The sequence below is a fragment of the Pelophylax lessonae genome (genome assembly GCF_965119305.1).
Source record: "Pelophylax lessonae genome assembly, chromosome: 6".
In the NCBI taxonomy this organism is placed as follows: domain Eukaryota; kingdom Metazoa; phylum Chordata; class Amphibia; order Anura; family Ranidae; genus Pelophylax; species Pelophylax lessonae.
Genome location: NC_138773.1, coordinates 26,018,970 through 26,044,711, shown reverse-complemented (window position 1 = coordinate 26,044,711; position 25,742 = coordinate 26,018,970). Strand labels below are relative to the sequence as shown.

General features: G+C 47.1%; 1 protein-coding gene across 1 annotated transcript; it reads left to right on the top strand.

The window, feature by feature from the left end:
* Positions 1 to 2,768: 2,768 nt before the first annotated feature.
* On the top strand, positions 2,769 to 25,540 carry LOC309557937 (nuclear factor 7, brain-like; the record flags this gene model as incomplete). Its single annotated transcript, XM_082260810.1, has 9 exons — positions 2,769 to 2,964; positions 11,023 to 11,097; positions 14,711 to 14,850; positions 20,732 to 21,199; positions 21,279 to 21,374; positions 21,468 to 21,701; positions 22,024 to 22,046; positions 22,146 to 22,276; positions 24,968 to 25,540. The coding sequence occupies 9 exons, from the start codon at positions 2,769 to 2,771 to the stop codon at positions 25,504 to 25,506; spliced, it is 1,902 nt and encodes a 633-aa protein (XP_082116936.1). The 3' UTR covers positions 25,507 to 25,540.
* Between the last annotated feature and the right edge of the window lie 202 nt (positions 25,541 to 25,742).

Below are 25,742 nucleotides of genomic sequence, written 5' to 3'. Positions count from 1 at the left end.
AAATTGGCCAAAAATGTTAAAAAAAAATTAGATTTTTTTTTTTTTGAGAATGTTATATAGTAGAATGTGAAAAATATTGTTTTTTTTTTTTCAGAATTGTCGCTCTTTTTTTGTTTATAGCGCACAAAGTAAAAATCGCACAGGTGATCAAATACCACCAAAAGAAAGCTCTGTTTGTGGGGAAAAAATGACGCCAATTTTATTTGGGTACAGCATCGCACGGCCGCGCAATTGTCCGTTAAAGTAACGCAGTGCAGAATCGCAAAATACCCCCTGGTCATTAAGGTGGAAAATCCTTCCAGTCCAGAAGTGGTTAATTACCACCTTAACCATTTAAGCCCCGGAAGATTTTACCCCCTTCCTGACCAGGGCCTATTTTGCGATTCGGCACTGCGTGACTTTAACGGACAATTGCGCAGTCGTGCGACGCTGTACCTAAACAAATTTGACGTCCTTTTTTTCCCACAAACAGAGTTTTCTTTTGGCGGTATTTGATGACCTGTGCGATTTTTTTGATCATGCGCTATAAACAAAAAAAGAGCGTAAATTTTGCAAAAATAACAATATCTTTCAAATTTTTTTATATGAAATTCTCCCCCAAAAAATGTAAAAATCTAAAATTTTTTAACATTTTCGGCCAATTTGTTTTATGCTACCTATGTTTGGTAAAAAAATCGCAAAAAGCGTATTTTGATTGGTTTGCCCAAAAGTTATCGCGTTTACTAACTAAGGGAAAGATTTCTGTCGTTTTTGGTGTTTTTTTTTTTAACGCGTAATGGCGGCGATCTGCGGTTTCTTTTGCGGGACTGCGACATTGCGGCGGACAGATCGGACCCTTGACTGACATTTTTGACACTTTTGGGGGTACCAGTGACATTACTACAGTAATCAGTGCTATACATATGCACTGTTACTGTAAAATTACAGTGGCAGTGAAGGGGTTAACTTTATTTGAGAGGGAGGGGCTGTGTGTTTCCTAGTGGCGTGCTTCTAACTGTGATTGGCTGTGGCTTGAGGTGTAGGAACAGAGATCAACGGTCCTACATAGTAGAACCGTGTGATCACTGTTTCTACACAGGGGAGAATGACAGGCGGCTTGTTTACATCAGCCGCCTGCCTTTCTCCCTCTGCACCGACGATCGCAGAGTGACTGGCGGACATCGGGTCCGCCGGCCACACGCGTGGGGGGGGTCCGTGACCGCGCGCTCGCTCCCTAAACCCTCACAGGCTAGCGATGTAGTACTATGTTGCTCTGCCTGTGAGGGGCTGACCGCCGCAGTAAATAGTCGTGCGGTGGTCGGCAAGCGGTTAATCAGCCACAGAACCTGTGTAATTATTGTGTGTCCTGGTTTAAAGGGATGAGGTGGCAACCCTACCATGCGGACATCTTACTACACCCAGCTACGTCTTGAATTTCAGAGTAATTTTAAGAATAAAGTGAGCGTATATAAATAAATAAATATAGTATAGTGACATCGGTGATGCTGTTTGGATGTTACATTTTGAAAGCCAAAAGGTTTAGCTCTGACTGAGCAGTGTGGGGTGTACCAAGATGGCCGCCGCCACTTTCCTACTGCTGGCGCCCAGCTTCTTTCATAATGTAACATCAAAACGGCGTCACAGATGTCCCTATACTATATTTATTTATATCCGCTCACTTTATTCCTAACATTACTCTGAAATTCAAGACATAGCTGGGTGTAGTAAGATGTCCGCATGGGTGTTCTATCAGATTATCACTACCCGTCAGATCATGCCGTGTGTGGAACGCAAATCGCAGGCGCAGTGAGTATTTTTTTGGTTGTAATGTCACTTCTGTTATACAATCTGATGGGTAGCGATAATCTGATAGAACACAGACATGCTTTGATGCAGGGATATGTATGTGAAGGAGAGATTCCATTGTTCTCTATGGGCTGCATACTGTATGTATATATATATATATGTGTATGTGTGTATATATATATATATATATATGTGTGTGTGTGTATGTGTGTATATATATATATATATATATATATGTGTGTGTGTGTATATATATATATATGTGTGTGTGTATATATATATATATGTGTATGTGTGTATATATATATATATATATATGTGTGTGTGTGTATATATATATATATATATATATATGTGTGTGTGTGTATATATATATATATGTGTGTGTGTATATATATATATATGTGTGTGTGTGTGTGTGTATATATATATATGTATATATATATATGTGTGTGTGTGTATATATATATATATATATACACACATATATATATATATATATATATATATATATATACATACACACATACATATATATATATACACACACATACATATATATATATATACACACACACACACACACATATATATATATACATACATATATATATATATACACACACATACATACACTCACTTTACTTCTAAAATTACTCTGGCATTCAAGCCATAGCTGGGTGCACTAAGATGTCCGCATGGGCCCTTTTCCCGCCCGCCAGAGGTCACGTTATACGACTGGGACTGTGTGGTTTCCGGGAAGATGGCGGCGCTCTGAGGCGCAGACCAATCACTCGCCACATAAGGTGCTGAGGGGGAGGGGCCTACGGAGCTGAAGAGGAGGTCCCAGCGTGTTTCCGCCTCCTTTAAGTGGTGAGCTGTGTGCGGCGTGGCTGACCTTTCTTCCCTCACACGCCGCATTCTCTCCATTCCCGCACTTCTCTGCTGCTACCGCACCGCCTGTACCCCCCCCCGATCCCGCCATGGCCGCCGTGTCCCAGCAGCCGGAGAATGAGAAGCTGGAGGTGAAGGAGGGAGGAGAGGAGATGGAGAGCAACCCGGAGGAGGAGGAGGAGAACATGGAGGAGGACGGAGAGGACGAAGACGACGACCAAGAGGAGGACTTCACCGTCAATATCGGGTCCACCTACTCCTGTAAGAGGCAGGACGGCACCTACCGTGAGTACTTACCGTATATCTCTATATTACCCCTCCCCCACCTACCGTGAGTACTTTACCTCATCTATATCTATATAATACCCCTCCCCCATCACCATATACCTACCGTGAGTACTTACCTCATATCTGTATAATATTACCCCTCCCCCATCTACCTACTCCTGTAAGGCCGGTTTATCTTCCCCCATCTGGTGATTTTCAGGCCCGGGAAAGTGTATGGTGGGAAAGCACATGGTGTTTTTGGTGCGGCTGCCATCTTGTAAAGGTGCGGGAAACTTTCTTTCCTTGTCTTTCCCACAACAAAGGGAGCAACTTCACCATATTACCATATTACCAGAAGTATTGGGACACCCTTCACACATGTGACCTGTAATGACCTCCCAGTACCATGTGCACATACATGACCTGCAATGACCCCCCCCCCCCCGTCCTAAACATGACCTGTAATGTCCCCCCAGTCCTTCACATGGCCTGTAATGCCCCCCACATTACCTGTAATGCCCCCCCAGTCCCTCACATGGCCCCCAGTCCCTCACATGGCCTGTAATGTCCCTCACATGGCCTGTAACGTCCCCCCAGTCCCTCACATGGCCTGTAACGTCCCCCCAGTCCCTCACATGGCCTGTAATGTCCCTCACATGGCCTGTAACGTCCCCCCAGTCCCTCACATGGCCTGTAACGTCCCCCCAGTCCCTCACATGGCCTGTAACGTCCCTCACATGGCCTGTAACGCCCCCCCAGTCCCTCACATGGCCTGTAACGTCCCTCACATGGCCTGTAACGTCCCCCCAGTCCCTCACATGGCCTGTAACGTCCCCCCAGTCCCTCACATGGCCTGTAACGTCCCTCACATGGCCTGTAACGCCCCCCCAGTCCCTCACATGGCCTGTAACGTCCCTCACATGGCCTGTAACGTCCCCCCAGTCCCTCACATGGCCTGTAACGCCCCCCCAGTCCCTCACATGGCCTGTAACGCCCCCCCAGTCCCTCACATGGCCTGTAACGCCCCCCCAGTCCCTCACATGGCCTGTAACGCCCCCCCAGTCCCTCACATGGCCTGTAACGCCCCCCCAGTCCCTCACATGGCCTGTAACGCCCCCCCAGTCCCTCACATGGCCTGTAACGCCCCCCCAGTCCCTCACATGACCCGTAACGCCCCCCCAGTCCCTCACATGACCCGTAACGCCCCCCCAGTCCCTCACATGACCCGTAACGCCCCCCCCAGTCCCTCACATGACCCGTAACGCCCCCCCCAGTCCCTCACATGACCCGTAACGCCCCCCCCAGTCCCTCACATGACCCGTAACGCCCCCCCAGTCCCTCACATGACCCGTAACGCCCCCCCAGTCCCTCACATGACCCGTAACGCCCCCCCAGTCCCTCACATGACCCGTAACGCCCCCCCAGTCCCTCACATGACCCGTAACGCCCCCCCAGTCCCTCACATGACCCGTAACGCCCCCCCAGTCCCTCACATGACCCGTAACGCCCCCCCAGTCCCTCACATGACCCGTAACGCCCCCCCAGTCCCTCACATGACCCGTAACGCCCCCCCAGTCCCTCACATGACCCGTAACGCCCCCCCAGTCCCTCACATGACCCGTAACGCCCCCCCAGTCCCTCACATGACCCGTAACGCCCCCCCAGTCCCTCACATGACCCGTAACGCCCCCCCAGTCCCTCACATGACCCGTAACGCCCCCCCAGTCCCTCACATGACCCGTAACGCCCCCCCAGTCCCTCACATGACCCGTAACGCCCCCCCAGTCCCTCACATGACCCGTAACGCCCCCCCAGTCCCTCACATGACCCGTAACGCCCCCCCAGTCCCTCACATGACCCGTAACGCCCCCCCAGTCCCTCACATGACCCGTAACGCCCCCCCAGTCCCTCACATGACCCGTAACGCCCCCCCAGTCCCTCACATGACCCGTAACGCCCCCCCAGTCCCTCACATGACCCGTAACGCCCCCCCAGTCCCTCACATGACCCGTAACGCCCCCCCAGTCCCTCACATGACCCGTAACGCCCCCCCAGTCCCTCACATGACCCGTAACGCCCCCCCAGTCCCTCACATGACCCGTAACGCCCCACCCAGTCCCTCACATGACCCGTAACGCCCCACCCAGTCCCTCACATGACCCGTAACGCCCCACCCAGTCCCTCACATGACCCGTAACGCCCCACCCAGTCCCTCACATGACCCGTAACGCCCCACCCAGTCCCTCACATGACCCGTAACGCCCCACCCAGTCCCTCACATGACCCGTAACGCCCCACCCAGTCCCTCACATGACCCGTAACGCCCCACCCAGTCCCTCACATGACCCGTAACGCCCCACCCAGTCCCTCACATGACCCGTAACGCCCCACCCAGTCCCTCACATGACCCGTAACGCCCCACCCAGTCCCTCACATGACCCGTAACGCCCCACCCAGTCCCTCACATGACCCGTAACGCCCCACCCAGTCCCTCACATGACCCGTAACGCCCCACCCAGTCCCTCACATGACCCGTAACGCCCCACCCAGTCCCTCACATGACCCGTAACGCCCCACCCAGTCCCTCACATGACCCGTAACGCCCCACCCAGTCCCTCACATGACCCGTAACGCCCCCCCCAGTCCCTCACATGACCCGTAATGCCCCCCCCAGTCCCTCACATGACCCCCCCAGTCCCTCACATGACCCCCCCAGTCCCCCCCCAGTCCCTCACATGCCCCCCCCCAGTCCCTCACATGACCCCCCCAGTCCCCCCCCAGTCCCTCACATGCCCCCCCCCCAGTCCCTCACATGCCCCCCCCCAGTCCCTCACATGCCCCCCCCCAGTCCCTCACATGCCCCCCCCCAGTCCCTCACATGCCCCCCCCAGTCCCTCACATGACCCGTAATGCCCCCCCCCAGTCCCTCACATGACCCGTAATGCCCCCCCCCCAGTCCCTCACATGACCCGTAATGACCCCCCAGTCCCTCACATGACCCCCCAGTCCCTCACATGACCCGTAATGCCCCCCCCCCAGTCCCTCACATGACCCGTAATGCGCCCCCCCCCCTCACATGACCCGTAATGCCCCCCAGTCCCTCACATGGCCTGTAATGTCCCCCCCCCAGTCCCTCACATGGCCTGTAATGTCCCCCCCAGTCCCATGCACACACATGACCCCCCAGTCCCATGCGCACAAATGACCTGTGATGACCCCCCAGTCCTATGCTGGCTGCACATTATACAGAGACTCCTTCCATCTCATTTCCAACAATGGAGGATTTGGGGGTGATAGCGGAGGAGCGCCGTCATCTCATCACCCACAAATCCTTCACTGGAAGTTAATTGATCCGATTGTTGTCACATTTCTAGTGCAAACAGTTTGGATGGGAAACACATTACCCTTTCCTTTCAGTTTGGCAGAAAATTTTCAATCTGCCCTTCATGTTTTTTGGTTTAAAAATGTCACTGATTTGTGCCCATTAACTGGCTGAAAAATAACGGGACTGTCCAAATAACTGAATTTCGATCGATTTTTCATAGTGTAGAATTTCTACGTAGGGTTCAATATTGAGTTGGCCCACCCTTTGCAGCTATAACAGCTTCAACTCTTCTGGGAAGGCCGTCCACAAGGTTTAGGAGTGTCTATGGGAATGTTTGACCATTCTTCCAGAAGCGCATTGGTGAGGTCAGTCACTGATGTTGGATGAGAAAGCTTGGCTCAGTCTCCACTCTAATTCATCCTAAAGGTGTTGTATTGGGTTGAGGTGCCTGACCTCACAAATGCACTTCTGGAAGAACGGTCAAACATTCCCATAGACACTCCTAAACCTTGTGGACAGCCTTCCCAGAAGAGTTGAAGCTGTTATAGCTGCAAAGGGTGGGCCAACTCAATATTCTCTACATAGTAATTCTACACTATATGAAAAATCGATCGAAATTCAGTTATTTGGACAGTCCGTTACTTTTTCGGCCAGTTAATGGCCCAAATTTAAAACAAACAAAGGCCAAATTTAGACCCTACGGACTAAGACTGAGATGACATAAAAGTTCATGTGCGTGTAAAGGCAGGTGTCCCAATACTTTTGACAATATAGTATAAATGTGAACCTACTGAGAGGCGGGATAGCATTTTGCGGAGAAATCACTTACAAAAAACACCCACTAGCATTTCTGACCATGGCCATTTTGAATAAGGGCAGATGATTTATGTAGCATTCATTTCCTGGAATGTATCTGCCCTTTGCTCAGGCAGGGGGTGGACGTGGGTCCCTTCTTCGGACGGCCGAACTCCCAGGTCTCCCCCCCACCCACCTATTGTGGGGATGCCTTACCTGGCAATAGATTGTGGGGATGCCTTACCTGGCAATAGATTGTGGGGGTGCTGTACCTGGCAATAGATTGTGGGGGTGCTGTACCTGGTGGGGGCTCCTGCCAGGCCGCCCCGCCCGGTCTTGATCTGCCCTTGGACCCTGTATGCTGCGTGGTGCCACCATTTTGTTGTAGCTTGTGTTTCTTTACACGGATGCCATGTCTAGCAGCCATTTTCTTGTGGTTTGCCATTAGAAATAGCGGTGGCCGTAACCTTGACAGGTCCTGGAGTCCCTTGTGTCCCTGTTGGAGGTGGCTTCCCTTGCCTTATCAGATCCTGAATCTGATTTGGCCGCCGCGCATGTGGGTCACCCTGCTGGGTCTGCAACCACGTGCCTGGAATCCTCTGTGAGAATGATTCCTCCACATCTGTGACCGCGCACGAAAAGGTGCTGGTGGATGCACTGATTGTATCTGCATGAGACCCTGAAGATGGAAGACACAGCTGAGGCGCAAGTGCCCTTTGGCACTCACAAGCCATCCAGCGTGGCAGATGTTTCCTTTCCCTGCCTATTTTGACAGAATTGTCTAAGATTGGGGACGACCAAATCGTCTCTGTGGGGTCCCAGTGTTTTACGAGGCGTTACCACTATGTGAAGTCCCTTAAGAAGTGGACTGTGCCACCGGTGGTGGACCCTCAGGTTTCCAGATTAATCTGGAATGGTTCGGCACCGAGGCTGGTATTCACCGTTTCCCTGTTGTCGCAAACTCTGACCGAGTGGGCGAAGCTCCTACCCCGTGACCTGGAGAGAACAGCTTCCCCCCTGCCTTTGCTGAGCTGGCGGACCAGCTGGTCCAGGGGCTGCCGTTTGTGATGCCTCTTTGGATGTGGCTCCCCTCTGTTTTGGCAGTGTTCCATGGTGTCTTTTGGCTTAAGTATTGGTCTGCAGATCAGACTTCAAAACAGGCCTTGACTGATCTTCCTTTTCAAGGAGATTGCTTGTCCTGGATGAAATTAAAGGTCTCGGGGGGGGGGGGGGGGGTACTTCCGCAGGCTACTAAGGGCAAGGAATCTCGTCGTAGACATGGGCCTTCCTTGGCTCATAAGCTCTCAAGCCAAGATCGGGCTTCTCCAGACCAGAGGACAAGGCTCCTTCTGCGTGAAGGTGCGTCCTTACCCTTATTGGGCGTTGGGGGATGTCTTAGCTGGTTCCTGGACCAGTGGACTTCCCTAGCACAAGACGAGTGGGTCCACAAAGTCATTCGGTCTGGCTACAAGATCAAGTTTTCGCTCTTGTTCCCCGGCAAGCTTTTTTCCCTTCCAACTTGCTCCTGTCACCAGACCACTTACAGGGGCTTTTTGGGGGCTGTACAAGACCTGTTCAATGGGGGATTGTCCCGGTTCCGACTTGGGAACATTTTCAGGGTTCCCAAGTCGTCATCTTCAGGAAGTAAAAGTGCATCAAATCCTGGACCTCTAGGCACTAAACTGCTTTGTGCGGGTACAGAAGTTCAGAATGGAGTCAATTCGAACAATGGTGGCATCCCTGCGTCAGGGGGATTTCCTCGCCTCTATCAATATCCGATTCCTAACTTCACATTCCAATATGTGCCAGTCACCAGCGTTTTCTCCACTTTGCTGTGGGAGAGGAGCATGATCAGTTTTTGGCATTACCCTTTGGTCTCGTCTCTGCTCCTCGGGTCTTCACAAGTGTTGGCTCCGGTGCTAGCCTTGTTACGCCAACGGATTGCGGTACTGGGCTACTTGGCTGTTTCGCTTCTGCGAGCGGAGTCTTCTACTGCTCTGGTTGAGAACCTGGAGATCACAATGCGAGCTCTGCGGGAGTTTGGTTGGATTCTGAACTTTCAGGAGTCTCCTGGTTCCGTCCACAAAGCTGGACTATCTGGGCCTGACTCTGGACTCGGCCTTAGACAGAGTGCGCTTCTTCCTGTGGACAAACTCCAGAAATTGCAGGCTGTTTTCTGCTGTCCAACAGATGGTCGTCCCTCCGGACTTGCATGCAGGCGCTGGGCCTGATGGTGTCTACCTTTGAGGCAGTTCTGTTTGCACAGTTCCATACGAGGTCCCTGCAAAGGGAGATTCTGACCAAATGGGACAAGACTCCCCACTCTGTGGAATATCAGATCTGGCTGCGTCGGAGAGCGAGGGAGTTCTTGATATATAGTGGCTTCGTTTGGGAAAATCCTTCCCTCCCTTGTATTGGACAGTGGTCACCAGACTCTCCACAGATGCCAGCCTGTCTGGCTGGGCTGGCATCCTCAGCAGGCATTCTTCTCGGGGGATCTGGATGCTGGAAGAGTCTAGACTACCGATTAAGTCTTGGAACTCTGAGTGATCAGACTGTCTGGATCATTGGATGAATCGTCTTCAGGGTTGTCCAGTGTGCATTCAATCGGACAATGCCGTGGCTATTGTCAATCATCAAGGGGGCACAAGAAGGTATTCGAAGCATGCATTCTAAGGTGGGCAGAATGGGTTTGTTCCAGCACTTGCTGCCCTACACATTCCCAGGGGGGAAATTGTCAGGGGAATTATCTCAGTTGGCAAGCGTTGGACCACCGTGAGGATGGGTCCCTTCATCTGGAGGTGTTTCATCAGTTGTCTCTGGTGGGGCACCCCCCCAAGGTGGATCTGTTGGCATCTCTGCTCAACAGAAAGGTGCAGAGGTTTGTGGCTCGGTCACGGGATCCTCTGGCGCACGCCACAGACTCAATGGCCCAGTGGGGTCAGTATCGTCTGATTAACGCCTTCCCCTCTCAAGCTTCTGCACAGGATTGAGGCAGAAGGGATTCCGGTCATCTTAGTGGCTCCGGACTGCGCTTGGAATGCCGATCTAGTGCAGTTGGTCGCAGATGTTCCTTGGAAGCTTCCTCTCATTGGAGGATCTTCCATCCCAAGGACCGATCTGACACTGCTTGTCACAAAACTGAGTGGCTATAGCCAAGAGGGAGTATACCCCCTGGGACTGCCCATGGGTTTAGTCAGAATTTTTCTTCCTAGTGTCCTAGTCCTGTAGGGGGCAGTATAACCCAATGGTTATGAATAACCATAAGCCAGGGGAGGAAAGAATGGAGGAGCAAGAGAAGGATGCAATAGTGGAAAGGGGGGGGTGTAATTTTTCTATATTAAGATCTGCAGCTTTAAAATGCAGTGGTAATCCTGCCATAAGGTTCCTTGTACAGACACTTCCTGTTACAGGGTGGCTGCACCGTCCACTCCTATTTAACCTGCATCGTCACATGGGCTTCTGATGGAGACTACAAGATTCTGATTAAAACCACCCAGAGAAACCACAGGCAGCAATTACTGGAAGGCATGTAGATTGGAAGTAACTGCAAAGGGCAAGCATGGGATCAGCAACTCTGAGATGTAACCAAGGATTGGGGCAAATAACTGTTTATAATACAGATTTTATATAATTTTAGTGAGAAAGCAGGTAAGCAGAAATCTCACCTGTATAGAGCAAAGGCCAGCCATGGGATCAGAATCCCCCGGTTTTCCCCCCTCCCTCATGACTGACCAAATTTCTAAATGTGGAGTTGCTTTCTTATTCCTGTTTCCATTGGCTCCCCTCTGGGTATATTCACGGTTTATTGCTCTGCTACCATTGGCTCCACTCTGGGTATATTCAGTGTTTATTCCTCTGCTCCCATTGGCTCCTGTCTGGGTATATTCAATGTTTATTGCTCTGCTCCCATTGGCTCCTGTCTGGGTATATTCAACATGTGTATTCTGTTGCAGATGATGGGGAGATTGTGAAGACCCGGATGAATAAACAGGCCGGCAGGGAGGAGTTCTACGTCCATTACGTTGGTTGTAAGTAATAAGATGGAAACCTCCATTTCCTTTCTGTCCTCTCACTGCATGAATTGGCTGCTCCTTCCTAAGGCAGTTTCTTTGTTTTCAGAGCCTCTATAACGAGCGATCAGTAACCTCAGCTAGGATGTGTAATAAGTTCCCTGTATCTGATGGGATATCTGCCATGTTTAAATCCGGAAGTGATTGAGAAGCAGAACGCTCAAGGACACTTCAAGCATTTTTTTACTTCATTTCTACAGAATGTATACTAGTATGTATGAGGGCTGTTGCAGGGTCCTGTCTACTTCAGCTGACCACATACATTACAGTCTTTATTGTCTGCAAACAACCTTTAGGCCAGCTCCATGCCTATGCATGCAATCTGGTAACGTATGTTCATGCACTTTGGAGGCACCCTGATAATTTTCAATATACCCCAATAAACAGTGTACCTCTATACATTGAGGTGTGCTGGCCAAAAATGTTTACAGCTTGCTAGTCTTTCCAGTTGCACATAAATATGGCAGCGTGGTGATGGTTTTACACCATGCTGCCACATGCATACAGCTGGGGTTGGCTTGCTCAATTGCATGCCCCTAGCACTGTCAGGCAGTTGTCGGCTATTGTGATGTGCTGTTGGTAAGATAGGCTTCTGATGCATGACCACTGAGAGGAGAGTACAGTGATCACATGATCAGGAAACCCCTTTGGTGCAAAGGCTGCCCTTAAAGCGCCGGCTCCTGGCAGAAAGTGGGTTAGGACCCCATAGGAAAGGAATGGGCAGATGCACTGCACATCACTTGTTAGAACACAAATATAAGTGGGATTTAGGCCTGATGGGGGGGGGCACATTGAAGGTGATTGCAAAACAGCACCTGCCCACAAGGATTGTCCAATTCTCATCAGAAAACAGGCCTGTTTTTGGATGGTTGGATGTCTAGCTCAGTTTATATTGGCTTGGGTCTTGTGTGACTACAAGCGAGCTGTGCAGTCATATAAGCCAGGGGTAAAGGGCTGTGCAGTCCAGGTGTAATGTATCTGGTCAACTGTAGGCTGGGGGCACCCGGGAGCTTTTCATGGCTGTGATCCGGTCACATGAGGAATAGGAGTGAAATTGGCTGGTCTGACATGATCTGGAGGGTTTCCCTGTTTTCCTCCAATGATTGGCTTTCTGATCATTTAAAAAAAGTCCATGTATAAAGCTCCCGTGTGAGCCTCTCCCTTGTTAATTTTCAAAGGCATTCTAGATTGTCCATTGAAAGTGACTGAGTTGATGTGTAAAACCCTTAAAGGGATACGACTGTAGACTGCCCTTTGCTGGACTGGAAAATGAAAGTTGCATGGCTTTTGCACACAACTGCTTTTATCAGAGCTTAGAGGAACCAAACCCTATCATTTTCAGCCAAAGAAGCGGCCATCTTGATCTTTGACTTGCTATGGTGCTGATCAGTGATTAATCATGACTGCAGCTGTTAATGGTTTGTCACATTGGTTGTGCTCTCAACCAAACTGTCAGTTGCATTACTGGCACATGCTGGGAATGTAACTTTTGACACTGGTAAATCAATGGGTTTAGTTCCTCTTTTGAGTAAAACTTTATTGGTCATATCCTACTGCCATGCTCAGTTCCTCCTTGTTTTAAGTCTTTGGCAAGTATTTAGCTCACGCAGCAAAGCAACCAGCATTTTCATTCAGCAATGGCAGCCTCTCCCTTATTTTAATCTCTGTAATCCTGTTTTATTTTGCTGTTAAATTTTTAACTTGTGGCTCCTATCAGAGCTAATATAAGCAATTGCATTGTCTGTATATAAAGTGCACAGGCTGTCCTCTTGCTGTAAGGGTTGGCTACCTCAGACTTTACCCTTGGTTGCATGACTCCTTTGGGGGGGGAGGGGGGTTGAGCTTTTTTTTTTTTTTGCGCCTCATACGATTTGGTGCAGTGTTTGTAAATAAAATAAATGCTGTTACCTGCAAAATGCACAATCATAGCATTGAATGGTAATGCATGTATAATGCTCACTGCATCTAAAACGCAGAGGCGTGGATATTGGGGTTAAGGACTTAAAGCGGAGTTCCGGGCAAAACATTTTATCATATAAAACGGGACAGTCAGGGCTGTGCATTTAAGCAACGATAGCCTCTGAACTGTCCCCTGTTTAACTTACCTGTAAGAAGAAATGCTTACCTTGAAAATGTCATGTCCAGCGCTGCCATCTCAGGTGTGGGCAGCTGAAGCCGGAGCATCTCTTCCTGGATGTCTGAGTCCCAGAATGCCCTGTCTCGTCACTTCCGGTGCAGGCGCGTCATCCCACAGCTCATTGCGCATGCCCAGAAGCTGTTCAGCAGGGAATGACGCGTCTGCACCGGATGTGAAGAGTGACACCTCTGCAGGCACATTGATGCCGCTCATCTCCCAGGAGTCAATGCAAAGGAGGAAGTGACGTCATGGGCCGAGGCCGCAGAGGGAGGAAGAGAAAGGAAGGTAAGTTTTATTTTTAGAAAAAAAGGTAAGTGAAACAAATTATAATCCAATTTTTTTTCAGGTTACATTAATCTTAACGGTGCAAAGTTCATTTTTAGGGTGGAACTCCGCTTTAATGTCCTGTGCGAAGATATATTGGTGCTCTCCTAGAGCCAATCTAAGGGGCCCTTCTAGGACCCATCCAAAGGAGGTTAATGGCTGTCATTGCAGACTGAGCCTTGAGCCAGCGCTCATTTCAGCTCTGCACTTAATATAAACCTAGCACACCAAATAACAGGGGAGGACTTCTGCACTCCCTGGGGCAACGGTGTGTATGTAATCTAAAACTGGCAAATGACAATTATGTTCTATAATCAGCAGTTTTGATAGGCTTGTAGCCAGCCTTGAATAAGAGGTTGGGCTTGATCAGGCCACCCTTTAGTGAGTTTATATTTTTAGCCTATGCAGAGGAGCGAGGAAAAGTCTGCTGCAGCCTACGGGGTTGGGGGCAGTAACTGTCAGAACTTTCTGGCAGTTGCCCCATCCCCCCAATCTGCCCCTATCTGGTGGTAGAGTGCTTCACAGCCTAAAACTGGTCACACATGGTATCTTTTGGCACCTAAAAAGCCAAGTCCATCTTTGTGACCATGTTTCATGTTATGCTGATATTCAGGGAGTAACATGAAGCCTGGTTACATACAACATCCCACACAGCTGCATCCAGGGTTGGGATTGTTGACAGACTGTCTCATGGAGCGTGCACATCCTCATCCTCTCGTACTGCTCTGTAGTTCAGCAGCACTTCCTCCAGCCTTGGGTTTGTAGCTCTGTACAGACCTTAGGCTTGGAAAGGAAGAGCCTGTGTATTGCACCCAAGAAGCACCAATCAGTTCCAATGCCCTGCAAGCAGCGTTGTAAAGATGGCTAAATGCACATCGATGGGTGAGATCAGCGTTGCTGCATTGTCTTCTCCTGTAAATGGAGGGTGTGAAGGAAATGCAGTCAACAGGTTTAATTGTTAACATTTATAACTTTATCCACCTTTTCCTCTAGTGTCCTGGGATCCTGCGGTAAGTAGAAGCTGGGGTTCGAGCCACACTCCCTCCCCCGCCTTCTCATCTTGTCTGTTTTTATGAAAAAATACCTATTGTGAGCTCGCTTTTTCCGCAGTGGCTCGCCGTCAAAACGAGTGGGTGGACAAAACCCGATTGGTGCTGAAACCAGCGAAGGAAGAGGAGGACGTGCCTAATGGAGACGCCACCGAAAATGAAAAGGCAGACCAGAAAAACACGGACGAACCTGAAGCGAAGGTAACGCACGCGGGGGCTGTCAAACCCACTCCGCCAAACTCTCGCCGCCTAAATCGAAGCCTTTGAAACATTGGCGCCCTTTTTTTTTTTTTTTTTTTTTTTTTTTTCCCCTTATCACTGTAACCGGCTGTTAGACCGGAAACACATTTTTATGATTTTTGAGGATTGCCTCTTTAATGGTGTCTTGTCAGTCTTTCAAGGCTCCTGAGAAGTTCTGTCAGCTTTTACAGGGTGCCTCATGTTACAGGGTGCCTCGTGTTGGTATTTAAAGGCACCTCCAGGACATGTAGAGTTCTGAAGAACACATTGATCCCACTTTTCTGACTATTTTTACTTGCCTTTTTAAGGGCTCAATTCAAGCAGCACCCCACGCTAAAATGTGTGTGAACTGCTGTCCGTTCAACATTGAGGCTTCGGGTTAACTTTTTTATAAGCCTTTATTTTCGCAATGTGACACTTCATCCGCATTGGTGGTGACAGGTAATCCTTTCCAGTGCACTGCAGTAAACTGCTGCATGTTTGTACCTTCTGTGTTGCAGTGTGAATGGGGCACGTAGAAAGCAAATCATTTGTGTTGATGCAGTGCAAAACAGGCCATTGCTCTGTGCAAGACCCCATTCACACTAGCGCGACTTGTCGCCTGACAAGTCGCGGTGGGTCGCCTGCCATTGATTAGCACAGGGCCCGTTCTAATAGGAGCGACACAAGTCGCTCCGACTTAGAAAAAGGGTCCTGTACTACTTTAAGGCGACCTGGAGGCGACTTGCATTGACTTCAATGATATGAAGTCCGTGCATGTCGCGCCGCACGCTGTGCACCGCGACTTCACAGGTCGCCCCAGCAAGTAGTGTCGCCCCTGTCTGAACGGGGTCTAAAGCTCTAAAAGTTTCTTTTTTTTTTTTTTTTTTTTATTGCACCTTGGAAGTGCAATGGAGTTATGTCAGAAAAACAACCAAGTGGCCCATTATGTGTCTGCCCATTATAATTTTTTTTTTTTTCTATAGTCCTTTGTATTTTCTTGATCACATGTTTGAGGGTTTTCTTTCTCTTATGGGACATATTGTGTAAGACAATTTTTTTTTTATCCCCTCAATGCTTCTTGCATATTGCACTCTTCCGTCTAGTTTTTTTTCCTGTATCTGCAGCATTTATAAATGTCCTTTCTTTTTGATGCGTGTTAAGTGGTTTCTGGAAGCTTATGCATTGAATTGCAGCTGTGCTAGTCTGCAGAAAAGTGATTCCTGTAATATTATTATGAAACATCCGGGCAGGGACAGACGCCATGCATAAACTTGCACGCTCATGCTCTACTCTTGCAGGTTTACTTTAAAGGCATGGTCTACCTCACATTTGGGGTGTAAAAAACCCACACTGCCCCACTTGCCTAAATTGCAGAGTGCATCCTTAAGGGGAATGCTGTTGTGTGTGGGTCTGCTGGCACAGCCACAGCGGCTTTTTGTTTGCAGTCGCATCTACCACATTGTGCATCCTACATGCCACAGTGGCCAATGGCAATCCCTCCTCACTGCTGTATGTTAGTGGTCCTTCTCAGGCCACTTCTTCCTTCAGACCCGAGGCTGTGGGAAAACATTGCATGAACCTGTATTGCACTTGTGACCCAGTAATCGCATTTGCAATGCTCTGCAGGCTTCATTTAAAAATGTAGTAAATTCACCTTCATTTTTTCTGCGTTGGTGCATTTGCCAACTTTTTCCAAAAGGGGGACTATGCCTTTAAGCAAAAAAAGCAGAATTCTGGTTGCCATTGTCCTGATTGGGATATTTTGCCATTCTGGAATAAAGTATTGTTGTGTAGAGCAGTGTTTCTCAACTCCGGTCCTCAGGGCACACACACTAAAGCCTCGTACACACACGATTGTTAGCAGACCGATCGGCCGTCTTTTGTCCAGTGTTGTTGTGTTGGTTGGAATGTGCCTAGACTGCACACGAATTTTCTCGGCCAACAAAAACCAACTTCAGAAGTGATGTCATGTGCTGGTTTACTTTCCGTGTGTTTTTCTTCTCTGAGCATGCCCAGCCTTGCTCATCAGATTTTTGTCTGCTGAAATCTGTACTGACTGACGGAAAATCGGCCGTTCTGTTGACGGCCAACAAATTTCATAGCCTGCACACCAGATTTTGTTCGGCCGAAAAGTCAGTCGGTTGTCGGAAGCATCATACTAACAAGCCGGAAATCTGCCGATCGGACGGTGGCCGAAAATTCACGGCCAACAATCGTTGCGTGTGTACGGGGCTTAACAGGCCAGGTTTGCAAGAAAACTGAAATGCATCACAGGTGATATCATTTGCTGCTCAGTGATTGCAGTATTTTAGTCTGCATCTCCCCAAGGTAATAAAATCTGGCCTGTGTGTGTCTTGAGGACCGGAGTTGAGAAACACTGGTGTAGAGGTTTTATTTTTGAACGCGTTAATGTGTTATGTTGACTGCCAATGACAAAGTCCTTCAGCTATACAAAGAGTATCTGACACGTCTTTAGTTTTGTGCGTTTTTGCATACTGAACCAAAATGTATATTGCGCACTATTTTGAATTTAAAACTTTCCACTAAGGGCTCTTGAACACTTGCAGACTTGGCCAACGGGACGCCTGCTCAGTGAGGAATCAATGCCCTGCTGAGCTGGCAGATGACTGGTCCATATCCGCCCTGTTGATACGGGCACAGCCTGCTTTATATTATGGGCTGTTGGATGTAAACTGACCACCTGGCCATTTACATTTCTCATCTGATCCCCCCCCCCCAAAAAAAATTGGTCTGTTTTTACTGGAGCGGGTGTCATCGCATCCATGCCCTCTATTGACAGGTAGATGTAAAAGGACAATGGATGATCCAATCGGGCCTGCCTAAAAGACTGACTGGTGGTCCCAACCGGTCTGCCTGTGTTAAAGGGCCCTCAATGGAATCTTAAGTTTGGCAATAAAAATAAAATAAAAAAAGCGCTATAGGTTTTTTAACTCACTTTTGATTTATTTAGCATCACATTCTTTTAAATGCATTTATTACTGGACATATCAAATGTGTAGTTTGTGCAGTGCATGCTTACACTCTAGCAGCAGCCCTAGGCCTGGTTTATTTTTAGGAATAGTGAAGACTTAACATTCCCTTATTTATGGATCATTTAATCCGCTCTCTAGCTGCCTCTAATCAAATGGTAATTTTTGAACTGTGAACATGCATTGCAAGGCTGGAACAAGCTGAGTGTTGCACTGCAGACAGAACTACCCACATTATGTATGTTGAAGCCTTCCTGAGTTGGGGTGATAAGTACACCTCTTTGCGCTCACACATGCAAAGCAAGTCCCTCTGTGTGGACCTTTTGTGCTCCACAGCATTTACAGACAAACCTCAGCGTATATTTCTATAATTTATGAATTTCTGGTGGTTTGACCGCCTCCGATATCAAACATGTAATGCTCAAAGAAAAAGTTTTTAAAAAGTGTAATGAAACAAACTGGAGGGAGACATTGAGACTCATTCACGTTTGCTTTAACCTTTAAATGGGGATTGCTCTTTAGAGTGCATTTGATAGCGAGGAGGTGCTGTAACTTCTCCTTACCATCTGCTTGAACCCCACATTACCATGACGCAATTAAATACAGTTGCAAGGTCCTTGTAGAGCAGCCTTATTTACTTGAATGGGTTGCACTCAGCAAGGTGGAGGACTGGGTAGAATTATGGTCGCGCAGCAAATGCAGTTGCGGCATATATGTCCCCAGCCTCTGATTTTACCACCCCCTCAGCCATTTTTTGTGAACGAGTGCTTATTCCGATTTTTGGAACTTTTTCAAAGGCAAAATCTGAGCAGTGGGTACCCTTTTTGCCTTGTGTGAATAGGGAGCTCTGGCGTGCATCACTCTGCAGATGTTACAGCGGCTGCCATGTTCTGTGTAATCACTGAACATTGACTTTCTTTCTCTACTTTGCTGAAACCACTTGTAGAATGGAGAAGTTCAATTCCAGAGAAATTTAAGTAAATCTTTTGTGAAAATGCATTTGGATCTGTTAACTCTCCCATCGGTTTACAGGAGCTGTGAATAGATTACAAGTTACATCTGCTGCCATGGCAGAGGGACTTGTAAATCTTAATGCATCACATGTGCAGTGATGTCACTGCATTCAGTCCATTCCTTACAGCCCATTCAGACTGCCGCGATCCGACTTTGTGGGGTGACTTGCACGGACTTCATATAATTGAAGTCAATGCAAGTCGCCTCCAAGTCGCCCCAAAGTAGTACAGGACCCTTTTTCTAAGTCGGAGCGACTTGTGTTAGAACGGGTCCTGTGCTAATCAATGGCGAGCGACCGAGCGCGACTTGTCAGGCTGACAAGTCACGCTAGTCTGAATGGACCCTTAATGTCTCCAGCTACCCAATTCCATACCTCCTGTATGCATCTGTGGCTGGGAGGAGTTTGTATGTGCCTGTGTATTGCATCTGCAATGCAACGATCACAATTGCAGTGTTCCACAGGCTCCAGTGCAGATGAATTGATGCACTGCCACCCCAAAAACTGGACTGCCTTTTTTTTTTTAATGCTGGAATGACCTGGTAATTGAGCAGACTTTGCCATTTGTTCCTGTTTTCTAGGACACTACCATGGTCTCCGCTGGTCTGTTTGCCCATAGAGACCTTTTAATTCTTAGTACAGAATAAATATTGAGCTAGCCATAGATGTAGGACGACCTTATCTGGTCTTCATCGGACTATGCCAGCCTAAAGCTATATAAGCAAACTAGTTGCACAAGTTTTTTTTTTTTTTTCCTACAAACCAAACTTCATCTAGTTCTGAGTCTTGCTCTATTTTATAATTAAAGTAACAAGACTCTAAATACGTATTGGCCACCTCAGATGGAACAGTAATGTGAGAATTTTTTGGGGTCAAAATTGGCTATATCCCAGAATTCCATAAGCTAGCCACCATTTTTTTTTTTTTGCTGTTTCCAAGAGAAACTAAAACACATTAGGAAATCTGTCTTAACCCCCAACGCTGTTTTTCTATAACTGCATTTCACCGCAGTGAGTTTTTTAAAAAAAAAAAATTTAGCACAGATTTGGAACACCTTTTTGTTTTAGATCCTCCAAGAAAAAATGTTTAAGTTGGTGTTTGGAATGGTGCTTTATAGTTATCTTGCTATTCTGTTAGAAGCTCAGTTGCGCTTTGTATACGTTTTAATCTACGTTGAGTTTACAGGTCTGACTATAAATTCCCCATTCTTTTGTGTTTGACTTAAGCCTCGTACACACGCAACAATTGTTGGCCGACCGATCGGCCGTCTTTTGTCCAGTGTTGTGTTGGTTGAAATGTGCCTAGACTGTACACGAATTTTATCGGCCAACAAAAACCAACTTCAGAAGTGGTCATGTTCTGGTTTACTTTCCGTGTGTTTTTTCTTCTCTCAGCATGCCCAGTCTTGCTCATCACATTTCTGTCTGCTGAAATCTGTACTGTACTGTCTGATGAACAATCGGCCGTTCTGTTGGACAACTAAAATTTTATAGCATGCACACCAGATTTTGTTTGGCCGAAAAGTTGCAGTCGGTTGTCGGAAGCATCATACTAACAAGCCGACAATCAGACATTGGCCGAAAATTCACGGCCAACAATCGTGTGTACGAGGTTTTAGTCTATAAAAATACTTGTGTATTTTAGGAAGTGAAGTGAACTTTAACCACTTTTTCTCCATTGCTTTTAGCTGGAAGATCGTTTCCTGTGACAGCATGCACTTTAATAGACTTGTTTTTTTGTTAAAAATGATTACCTGATCTAGATTATCTCACATGGGCGTTTATCAATACCCCATTTCTTTCCTAACTCCAGTAAGTTGCCTTCCCTTAGACCGTCTTTTCTTTTTTTTTTCTTCTAGAAAGCAAAGGTGGAGGTCCATGAAGCCCCCCAAGTTGGTGCTCCGGTGTCTTCTGGGGATTTTGCCGAGGAGTTGACCTGTCTGCTGTGCAATGAGCTCTTCAAGGATCCCGTCATGGTCGAATGTGGCCACAACTTCTGCCGCAACTGCATCGACAAGGCCTGGGATGGTCGGGATTCCTTCACATGCCCCGACTGTAAGGAAGAAATAACCGATAAGCGATACACCACCAACCGAGCCCTGGCCAACCTGGTGAAGAAGACCGCTGGTGCTGCTGCCACCGTGACTCCCTCCAAACCTACAGAGAAAGAAAAGGCCCGTCCTCTCGAGAAATGCCCCGAGCATGACGAGAGGCTGAAGCTGTATTGTAAGGATGATGGGACCCTGAGCTGTGTCATCTGTCGTGACTCCCTGAAACATGAAAATCATAACTTCCTTCCCATCCTGGACGCGGTGGGCGTGTACAGAGTAAGTGATATGTAATACTGCTTATCCTGACACTGAGGTTGAGTGTTTTCTTACCATGTTAACCTTGTGTATCTTCCAGGCAGAGCTGTCTGCAATAGTGTCTCCCCTAGAAGAAGCCCTGAAGGTGACTGAACAGCTGACCAACCAGCAGAATGAGAAGATTGATCAGCATAAGGTAAACCAACTTTGGCCCATATGTTGGATAGTGTGGTTGACACGCATCTGCAAATCTGTTTAAAAAGTGAATTTCACCCTACTTCCTCTACAGACCAACCTGAATGGGTTCCAGGACCACATTGTGTCTGAGTTTGAGAAGCTGCACAAGTTCCTGAAGGAGCGAGAGGAAAAACTGCTGGAGCAGCTCCAGGAACAGGGCGAGAGTCTCCTGAAAGATATGGAGACCAACCTGGTGAAGATGCAGGAGAATAGAGACAACATCCAGGAGACAATCGGTGTGGCCAAGGAGAGAATGGACAATACAGACTCCATTTCTTTCCTGACTGTAAGTGGATCTTTCCTGCTTTAGCCCCTTCACAACTCCCTAACACTTGTACAGCAGCCAAAGGGTGGACTTTAATGGCCACATGTATGCATCACTGGGAGGCCGATGTTTGTGCTGAGTGCGCTCTCAGCATAAAGACTGAACTGTCACGCTTGACAGTGGTCACATGATCACCTATCCTTGCTACCCCTTCATGTTCCAAATAGTTTAAAAGGAATGCTGGGACAGGTGGGGATTGCTGTACTATTGGAGCGTTTTAGTCTATTGTATTTGTGATGAGCAGTAAATAACATTTATTTTTTCTCTTCTCTAATTTCTACAGGACATCAAGTCATTTATTGAGAAGTAAGTTTCACTTTTACATTTGCATGAATCGTGATCAGATTAAACAAATTTGGTGGCTGCGGTATACTTATATTTATTTTTCTCTCCCTCCTTTACCAGATGCCAGGAGCAGCAGAAAGAAGTCACATCTGGTGGGAATACTCTTCTCTCCAAGGACCTTTGCCAGGGCACCTTCAAGGGACCCATTCAGTATGCTATGTGGAAGCAGATGAAATCCTTCATTACTCCATGTAAGTGTGGGCTTGTACATCCAACATGACTTTTTATATTTTTTTGGGTTCACTTCTTGAAAGCATACTCATTGGAGCCCAGACTGCAGCGCCAGGGTCACATGCAGCGCTTGGATACTACTTTTGGTGGTATCAGAGTCCCTGAGTCTGTAGTGCGAGCTTTGCTAGCCTCATGTAACATTCCCCATCTCACTGTCTTTTGCAGCATGTCTCCAATCTAGCCTGTAGCATTTCTGTAGTTTTTGGCCAGAATTTCCTCTTAGTGTCTGCAGTTTTCTGTAGCATTATTTAGTTACTGAACATAACCCTCTGGTTATATTGGGGGGGGGGGGGGGGACTGTACAGTTGTGGTTCCCCCTACTTACGGCTCTCTGGGTAATGTGTGGTCCCCTAAACAAAATACTGTTTGTGGCCCTCTTGGTAATGTCAGTTGATGTTAAAAGATATAAATAGACAGCGCTAACAGGTGAAAGATTGATAAATATGTGTATAGGTGCTATAAAATTAATAAATATACTACAGCAAACATACGTTCATAATCAATGAATAAAAATTAATCAATAAAGTGCAATAAATAAGTGTCCATACAAAAACCATATAAAGTGCAAGTGAATTCAGTGCAGTCCAAAAGATGGTTTCTTTCAACGAATAAAGTGCCAAAAAGGTGCTCAAATCCTTTAAAGTGCCCAGGTGCTCTTCAAGAAACAAAGGGGGGGGGGGGCCCCCAATGGGGATGCACTCACCAAATTGAGAATATAAATAAGCCTTGAGCATATAAGATGTTCCTTGTTCGGATTGCAGGATAAATGCAGCCACCCAGGCATACAAGATATCCCTTATGCGGATGGATGGATAACATGCACAGCTTAGAATGGCTCCTTAGTTAATCTCCTCTCTCTCTCCAAAGCGGATTTTTTAAAAGACAAGGAAGAAGCCATACATAGTGAAGCCCGTAGGGTTTATTTGAATCAAATAATACTCGCAAAGGTAGCATTAAAAAAATGGCATTGAGTGATCTTATGCAGCTTGTCCCTCTACTTCCGTGGCGCTGCCGGTGTGCGTTCCACGGTGGTTGGACAGGAAATGACGCTGCTAAGCTCCGCTGCCCGGAAGTTACGTCGCCGCGTTTCGCCCGCCTTAATGGGCGTTATCAATAATAGGATATCTTATTGCACTTGATTGATTTTTTTTGTCAGTTGATGGGGGTGTGTAAAAAAAAAAAAAAAAAAATTGTGCAAACATACTTGGTATAATAAGAAAGCATCCTTCTGTGTTTTTTATTGGCTCCGACCAGTTTCACCAAAATGGCTTCTTCAGGGACACGGAAGGATTTTTGCAGATTCTTTACAAATGAACAAGACAAAATATAAAAGTACTAAACTGGAAAAAATGCATGTACATGAGCGCAATACATTGCAGTAGTCCAAATAAACTGCACTTGGTCTATCATGTGAGGTTAAACGGGTGTCTCCATAACTGGCATGGAGCTCTACGGTGAAGAGAGAACACTGCTCAGGCTAGTCAAAGTCCACGATCCAAGGTGGGTGCTGAACCTCTGCTCGCCACCAGGAGAAGCAGGAAAGAAAATGGTCGCACACCACCACGGAATCCAACGAAGAGAAGTTCCTTTATTCACATTAGTGGTACAAGGTTATTTTATGGCGCTCTACAGAACAGATCAATTATGACAAAGTCTATCACAAGGGAGACTTACCTTCATCATCGATCTGTTCTGTAGAGCTCCATGCCATTACAGGTATGAGGACACCTGTTTAACCTCACATGATAGATCTAAGTGCAGTTTATTGGTGCAATGTATCGCACTCATGTACATGCATTTTTTCCACTGTTTTAGTACTCCTTTGTCTTAAGATTCTGCAAAAAATCTTCACGAGTGACCTGAAGAAGCCATTATGGCGAAACCCGTCAGAAAAACGCAGTGAAGGATGCGTTTTTATACCAAATGTGTTTGTACTTGTTTTTAAAATATTTATAGACTTTTTTTTTTTTTTTATAAATATGTTTTTGTCTGAGCACCTTAAGTCCCACACTCCATGCTCTCCCCCTGTTAGAATATTTGGGATGCTGGTGCACATATTGTAATTGGTCCCATCCACAATAACCTATATATCCACTTGTACAGAGAAGGGACACACAGCCTGCTCTCCTTTAAAGGCAGTCGGATGTCATTTGATACAATCCCCCATCTGTCTGTTTTTAGCAGATCAGATGTCTGCGGGTGTCAACAGACTTGTCTGTTGACAGATCAGACCACAATAGGGTGGTCTGATCTGGTCCGCCTAAAAAAACCTGACAGGCAGACCCAATTGGTCTGCTCGTGTGAAGGGTCCTTGGATGTATGAAAATGCAAAGTTCTGTAAACTCAACAAATTAAATCCCCCCCCCCCCCAACACTGGTAAGTTTGTCAGTATAAAGAACATTTACAGATGAACTCTGAGATAACCAAATATTGTCCAAATTCACAAGAGCCGTTTGTATTCTTGAATCTTGGTGTGCTTTGCATATTTCTTCCAGATGCCCCGCTTAAGAGATTATGTTTCTGTAACTTCAAGCACGTCCGCTCTTTAGGAGAAAGCACTAATCCTGTCTTAATCTTAAAATGGTTAAAGAATTGTTTACAAGTTACTATCGGCTCTTTTGAACACCCTTATTTTTTTTTTTATGTGCAGATCTGACTCCGATGTTGCTGGATCCCAGCACAGCCCACCCCAATCTGATCTTGGCTGATGGGCTGACCAGTGTTAAATATGGTGACAACAAGCTCCCCCTTCCCGACAATCCAAAGCGTTTCAGCCAGTGTATCCTTGTGCTCGGCTCTCAGGGCTTTGATTCAGGCTGCCATTACTGGGAGGTGGATGTGGGAGACAAGACCGCTTGGGATGTCGGTATGGCCAGCGAGTCCAGCAACCGCAAGGGTAAGATCAAGCTGAATCCCAAGAACGGCTACTGGGCCATCTGGCTGAGGAACGGCAACTCTTACAAGGCCCTGGAGTCACCATCCAAGAATCTGCTTCTCAATGTGAAACCGAAGAGAATTGGAGTGTATGTGGATTATGAAGGAGGCCAGATATCCTTCTACAATGCCGACGACATGACTGCCATCTACACCTTCAATGCCACCTTCACGGAGAAGCTGTACCCATATCTGTCTCCATTCCTGCACGATTCTGGGCGCAATGCTGAACCCTTGCGTATTGTTCATGAGTAATGTGTTAGGAGTTGGAACACTCTGCTGCAGTTCTGTTAAGTTCAACTTTTTGCCGCAGTTCTGTAATTTCAACTTTTTTGTTTTAATCAAGTCCCAGTGGTGATGCTTAGACAGATAATTTTTTCTGTTATTGTTCTTGTGCATTTTTGTGCATATTTTTTTTCTTTAGTTTCTTAAATAAATTGTTTAAATCAAAGTAGCCGTTCTGTTTCTTACCTTTTTTTTTTTCACATAGC